General features: G+C 36.4%; 1 protein-coding gene across 1 annotated transcript; it reads left to right on the top strand.

The window, feature by feature from the left end:
• The first annotated feature begins 49 nt into the window (after nt 1–49).
• Nucleotides 50–5924, top strand: LOC125227332 (sodium/potassium-transporting ATPase subunit beta-2-like). The gene is made up of 9 exons (XM_048131623.1): nt 50–68; nt 154–169; nt 267–482; nt 1815–1868; nt 1982–2095; nt 2433–2614; nt 3288–3374; nt 3638–3851; nt 4363–5924. The coding sequence occupies exons 3-9, from the start codon at nt 419–421 to the stop codon at nt 4464–4466; spliced, it is 819 nt and encodes a 272-aa protein (XP_047987580.1). The 5' UTR covers nt 50–68; nt 154–169; nt 267–418; the 3' UTR covers nt 4467–5924.
• Nucleotides 5925–7445: the final 1521 nt, after the last annotated feature.

Below are 7445 nucleotides of genomic sequence, written 5' to 3'. Positions count from 1 at the left end.
GTGTAACAGCGTTTTAAATATAGTTAAATAACAATAAAAACACTTGTTGAAAATATTTGATATTCATAGTCATAATTATAAATTATAATATACAAATTATTAATTATATTTATTAAATATATACTTGGGATCTGTGCATTTTCTAATAATAAGTATAATAACTAGGTAGGTATGTGGGATCCAGAACATAAATAAACACAAACAGCAACATAAATATAAACGTATCATAGTTAAAACAACAACTAAATATTAAAGTGGACATAAAGTATTATTTGACCTAATACATGCAACAATAAACAATGAACAATAATATGAACATCTCCTAAAAGTTGAAATGCCTTTTAATTAATTAGATCAACTAGGGAAACCAGTTAGCCCGCCATTCAGTAACTGTGCGTGTGTGTGTGTAGTGTGTACAATGGGACTCGAAAAAAGAACTATTAAAATTATAATCAGTGTTTTAGTTATTTCAATTATAATTGGTAAGATCTCTTTGCCACTCAACTGGAGTTTATTAGTTCTTAATAAAGTGTAGCTAGAAACATGAGTGCTGATAGAAGGCGGGAAAATAATTTTAGGCAAGAATGGCTTCGTTGATTGGACTATAATTTAGAAAAAAGTGTTATTAATTCTTCTACCAATTTCGTTATCTAGCTTTACCAAAATTTGAAAGTGTTTCATAAATAACTTAATTTATAGAAGCATTTTTTTTTAAATAATTAACACATGCACATGCAGTGTGCACGATAGTGTACAGGCCAAGTCAATTGATATTGGTAACATAAGTACATCCTAATAGTTTACTTAATAGTCGCATTTTTCTGAATTTCTACATTATATTTGATATAAACTGTGGAGTTTTGCTCAAAGCGTGCCGGCGGATGCCGTGAGCTCATTGTTGTAATTTCGTCAATTACACACCGTGACAATTTAGACAATGTGTACACACGACCTCGTTACTGGCATTATGTCAGAATTTTACTCATGTCAGAATTTTATTCGCATTATTATAGTCAACGAGTATATTCATATATTCATATTCATATTTTTTTATTGCATCCATTATATGTAGGAGATATGGCCTTTGGAAAACAAGCGAGCCATTGTCAACCACTTCACCCTGCCTAACTATTTTTACACTAAGTATCTACTATTTTACGCAAACTTACCGAACTTAGTAGTACTTTACCTACTTCATTATACATATACATACATATAATCACGCCTGTATTCCAGAAAGGGGTAGGCAGAGCACATGAACTAATGAGTTTCAGTGCCACTGTTGGCAAAAAGGGGTTGAAAGAAATCCAAATTGTGACATTATTACTTCATTATGTTTATGTTAATTATTATTGTTTATCTTTACCGTTTGTAACTTCCCCTTTTACGCAATTGAATCGTAATAAACTACTATTTCTAACTTTTAATAAAAGATTTTCTTTTAATAACAGTATGTAGGTACATGTAGGTACATATTGTTAGTACCTATTGAATATAACTTTTTTAAATTTTTACAACGATCAACAGCAAAAAAAATATCTTTATTTACATGAACATATTTATATAATTAATATAAGAAACTAAGACTAAACTTAAAAGCTAGGTAATGTCTAAAATAGACCCTAGAGGCATTGTACCAAGGACATTTCCTCGCTGTATCGCAATGCTGATACGTTGTGCGAGGAAATCGCCAGCTCCTCGGTCACCAAAAGTGACTTTCGAAAACTCATTTGTTTTACTTGGTCTCTTAAGTTTGTATTGCCCAGATTATTTATTTCCTTTTCAAAATGTAAGCGTTGATTTTTTTATTTCAGGTTGCTCACTCGGACTTCTATTTGTCTATTTGTTTTATAAGGCGTCTTACATTGGTAAGATATTAATTAACCTAATTTAATTAAGTTTTGACTTTAACTTTTAGTATTGGTAGGGCCCCCTAGGGTAGGGTTAAATTACCTATAAGGAGTTTTTTTTCCTTTCGCAGAGCTGCAGTTGTGGCCACATCTACCTGATGATGACCAACGTCTCATTCACTTCAAAACCGCCGAGCCCGGCACCTGGCATCCTTGGGTTCATCGGATTAATGACCTCCTTAAGGGTAAGTTGATACCTATAACTTCAGTGATTTGTATAGGTATCTTTGTTAGTTAGTTATTGTCACAGTGACGAAATTAGTTTTTGTACACCCTTATTTTATGTATTGTTTATACTTTTAACACATTTTGTACGGCACGCGGCAATTACGTAGTTAAAATCGCAAATTTCGCAATCAACTATACCGGCACTGGGTTGAAAAGACCCCAACCGACGCTGGACGGATCGTGTTTTCTGGACGGCCGATAGATTTGAAAAATGTCAGAAAGTCACCAATAGCGACCAATACCAACAAAAAATCTTTTTGCGATTTTGCTTTCAATATATTTTTTTATGTATAGAGTATGAAACCTCAACGCCCGAAGATCCACCCAACGCACCATGTTCCACTCATCCCTACCATGAGGAGTCGGGACGCTCGGAGGCATGTGTACACGCTATGAAGTACTGGCACCCTTGCACCATTGATACCCTGTATGAGTACGTCAGAGGCACGCCATGTGTGTTTCTGAGGCTGGCTCATGTAAGTTAAATCCTTGCGTTATCCCGGCATTTGCTACGGCTCATGGGAGCCTGGTGTCCGTTTTGACAACTAATCCCAAGGTTTGGCGTAGGCACTAGTTTTACGAAAGCGACTGCCATCTGACCTTCCAACCCGAAGGCACATCTCGGACACTGGCGATCAAATATATGAAAGAGATGCGTGCCTTAGTACACATTCTAAACTCGTGTAGGTGAAGGCGTACCATGCTTGTATGAGTGAGATATGACAGGTCGACTTTACGCGTTTTTGACAGGCGGTAACTGTAAGGTAACCGAGAGGAGGTGGGCGGCACTTTCAGCGGGGAGCGGGAGTGGCCATACTATACGATAGTACTCTTTATTATACTGTGCCGAAGGGTAACTAGACCTTATTGGAATTAGTCCGGTTTCCTCACGATGTTTTCCTTCACCGAAAAGCGACCGGCAAATATCAAATGACATTTCGCACATAAAAGTTCCGAAGAAACTCATGCAAGCTAGTTTAAGTTAAATATATTATGACATCGAAAATTATCTCTAGATCAACGTCGTCCGGTTCTAAAAGTAGATCATTTTGAATCTTGAAATGAAAATGAATTACTTTTTAAAATAAAACAAAATATTGCATATTTAAAATTGCAAACGGGACTTAAGGACCGCTCTGACTTCTACAGATCGACCAATGGACGCCTCAACCATACAATACTTCGATGGACTTGCCTATCCCAAATGATATGCCGGACCATTTGAAGAAAGGCTTGGTAATACCAACGTGTTTTTTATTTTTAACTTAGATATTTACTTAAGTTAGATTTAATTTATTTGTTTATTTGTATACTTATTACGTGAATAAATTAACATTACATAGATTAAAATCCACTTCTTCTCTGATATTGTCTCATGGCCATTGTATGAACAAGTGACTTTTACCAAGCGCAAATGATACCATAAGTAGCGGCCATAGATAAAGCTTCGTAAATATTTAATTTATTAAATCAATGAAAACCGACAGTTTCTCTTACAGAATCACCCATCAGCAAAACTCGAAGACTACGTCTGGGTATCATGTAAAGGAAAATCTCCAGTGGACGATGAAAATATTCGTCATATTCGGTATATACCAGAATTCCTGCCTCCAGGGTTCCCGATCAGACGGCTACATACTGCTGATAAAGAAGCTAGCTTTACTGCTAATGACGGAGGACCATTGGTCGCAGTGCTGTTCCAGAATTTGACGCGTAAGTTCCAGTTTGTAGTTTGTGACGCTTAGTTTCAAATTGAACGATTTTACGTCTTGAATAAATAGATTACTGTTAGCTCAAAAGCGTATAACCTACTTTTTCAATTATCTTACTTTTACGTCTTTATACTTTTTTTATTTAATACTATGTCGGTGGCAAACAAGCATACGATCCGTCTGATGGAAAGCGGTCACCGTAACCTATGGACGCCCTGCAACTCAAGGAGTGTCACATGCGCGTTGCCAACCCATTAGAAACTTGTATACTCCTTTTTGCTGTGTTAAGTGTACCTAAACTTATATTTCGATTTGTAAATCACTTTGTATAGGATTTTGAAAAATGCGCCAAGTGTGATGTCATGAAAACACTATGCGCCGTATCTAAATAAATGAATTTGAAAACGAAACGTAACCTTTTCGATAGAAAGCATAGAAACGTACTCGGGGCTCGAGGTTCATGTGAACGACTGAATATGTACTTAGTAATGATCTGTCATTTTATTCGGCAGGTGGCGTGATCATCAGTGTGGAATGTCGGATCTGGACTCGGGATGTGGCTTACGATGGTATCAGCGACGTCGGTCGAACCACCTTCGAATTACTTGTAGACTAGTTTTAGTAATTTATTTAAAATATTATCAGAATTGCAAGGAGTGAACATACTCAGCTCATTCTGTTGGACTGGACCTATGTTTATTATCCAGGTATCATCCGACAAGCATGAGGATTCTTCAAGTTTGGGTTTAATGGACTGAGTACCTAAATCAATAGTTTTAATAAATTTTACCTTTAAAACAATGGGATTTATTGCGGTTCCTACAAAAAATACCCATAGTAGACAAAAAAAATGTATGAACTTGGCTTATCTCTACCTGTAACGCCGGTGTACGAAAAAAAGTTATTTATTTTCAATTACTTTATTGCACAATTCATCGAGAATTACAGAAATACAAGCAACGTGACATCGCCGACATTCAAACATTTAAATTGACAAATTACAACATGAACTCCTAATTATTATAACTGACAGTTTTTATATTTGATACTGCATGGATATCATATCGACATTTAAAAAAGTGCCAAGCAACATCTTGTACATAATGTACAGTGAGCTGCAAAATTGCATGGATAAATTATGAATGAATTCATTGATAAAAACACCACGCAGTTTTTCAGCTCACTGTATATTATATTATGTACAATTAATATGACATACTTCATGAAAAACCTCTCTATCACAAATATACGGTATTTTTAAGAAATTAATACCTAATCGAAACAAAGCACTTAAATAGTATTAATTAACATTAAGACTTAGAGCTAATTTTAATAATAATTTCAGTTCTTAGGTAACTTAAACCTATAAGTAGGTACATAGGTAATCATTTCGGGATCAAAACAATCATAATAATCTCACACATTTTTTAACATAAATTATACCTAAATAATTCAGGTTCAGGCATCGTTGGAAATATATTTGTAGACGATCAACCAAATCTTGGCACTAAAAAAATGCGTCAAATTTGAAAAATGTCGTAAAACGTCTGCCTTTCTAAACCATGACGCTGGCGGAATCATAGACACGCCATAATACTTAAAATTGATTGAAAATGTAAGGGCAAAGGTTTCATTTACATAGAAAATTTTGATTTCGCGCCATTTTTAGTGCCAAGATTTGGTTGACCGTCTTTAGTTCTTAAATTTGTAACCTACAACAGGAAATATAGTATTTATAATCGAACAATATACATGAATTTTCAATTAATATCGATATTTGTATAAAAAAGGTTAAAGTTTGTCAAACTTAACAATTATAACTTCGATTTACTGATTTTCAATTTATACTGTGGCATATTTCGGCAATTATGTACGGTTATAAATTTACACTGTGTATAATATTAATTATAATTTATAACATTATGTTAAATACTCCTTAATATTGTTTATATATTATTCTTTGAGTTACCGGTGATGACCTATAATGAAAATGAAATTATAATTTCATTTATTGATTAATACAGCTCCAACATTAAGTACAAAAAAAATTGAAATGATAATAAAACTGTAGATACGTATTTATTTATTTATTTATTTAAACTTTATTGCACAAATTATCAATAAAAAGTACAAATGGCGGACTTAACGCCTTAAGGCATTCTCTACCAGTCAACCATTGGGCAAAACAGAGATAGTTTGGTGCACAATATTATAGAGCCAGTATGAGATTGTAATGATTAAACCCACCGGCGTATATCCACCGGCTATAATATTATTTATTACTATTGTTGACATTTCGAGACTTGACCTTCTCTTCCGTGCCCCTCCGGCCAGGGGATCGATTTTTGAATTTCGAACGAAAGTCTGTGGAAGATGACGTAATGCTATTTTTAACCCCCGACGCAATAACGACGGGGTGTTATAAGTTTGACGTGTCTGTCTGTGTGTGTGTCTGTCTGTCTGTCTGTCTGTCTATCTGTCTGTTTGTCTGTCTGTCTGTGTGTGTGTCTGTCCGTGGCATCGTAGCTCCCGAACGGATGTACCGATTTGGGTTTAGTTTTCTTTTGTCTGAAAGCTCAGTAAGTCGGGAGTGTTCTTAGCCATGTTTCATGAAAATCGGTCTACCTATGTCGCGGTCGGGGGTTTTTTCAAAATTTTAATTTTGTGGTTATTGAAAAAGGACGGCTAGTAACTAGCGGTAATGACCAATCGTTTTCGATTCTGTTAGTAGAATTTAAATTGCTAGTAGTGGCAGGGGCGGCTCACTCCGCGATCCTTTCGCCGCGCTACAAGTGCATGCCGGCGGCCGCGAGTTCGCGGCCCATTCAGTGGCGACGACCTTCGCGCGGCGCCATAGAATTCAATGTCGTCTGCACGCGTGCGGTCCGTTTGTTAATGTAGGTAAGAATTTAGAATGGCGGCGTTTTGTGAACATCAAAGGAGTGAGCCTTCTGTACTTGTACTATTATATATTCTGTGGTAGTGGAGATATTATTGAACGAATTTCACGAAATCGAATGGCCGAGATTCATAAATCGGCCCCGACCCCGTAGCCGAATGGCATTTCTGCGACGCCAAACGCCGAAAAAATGCAGTCTAGCTCTGTCGCGCCAGTATGCAAGACGCAAGAGCGATAGAGATAGATAGCTACGAACTTATGTGTCTGTCTGTGGCATTGTAGCTACCGAACGGATGAATCGATTTAGATTTCGTTTATTTTATCTGAAAGCTGAGTTAGTCGGGAGTGTTCTTAGCCATGGTTACATGAAAATCGGTCTACTATGTAGCGGTCGGGGGTTTTTCAAAATTTTAATTTTGTGGTCAGGTTAAGAACAAATGACATGCTTCTTTATTAACCCCCGACGCAAAAACGACGGGGTGTTATAAGTTTGACGTGTCTGTCTGTCTGTCCGTCTGTCTGTCTGTCTGTCTGTCTGTCTGTCTGTCTGTCTGTCTGTCTGTCTGTCTGTCTGTCTGTCTGTCTGTCTGTTTGTCTGTCTGTGTGTGTGTCTGTCTGTGGCATCGTAGCTCCTGAACGGATGAACCGATTTCGATTTAGTTTTTTTTATTTGAAAGCTGTGTTAGTCGGGAGTGT

The sequence above is a fragment of the Leguminivora glycinivorella genome, chromosome 6 (genome assembly GCF_023078275.1).
Source record: "Leguminivora glycinivorella isolate SPB_JAAS2020 chromosome 6, LegGlyc_1.1, whole genome shotgun sequence".
NCBI lineage: Eukaryota > Metazoa > Arthropoda > Insecta > Lepidoptera > Tortricidae > Leguminivora > Leguminivora glycinivorella.
This window is presented reverse-complemented; position numbering and strand designations above follow the sequence as displayed.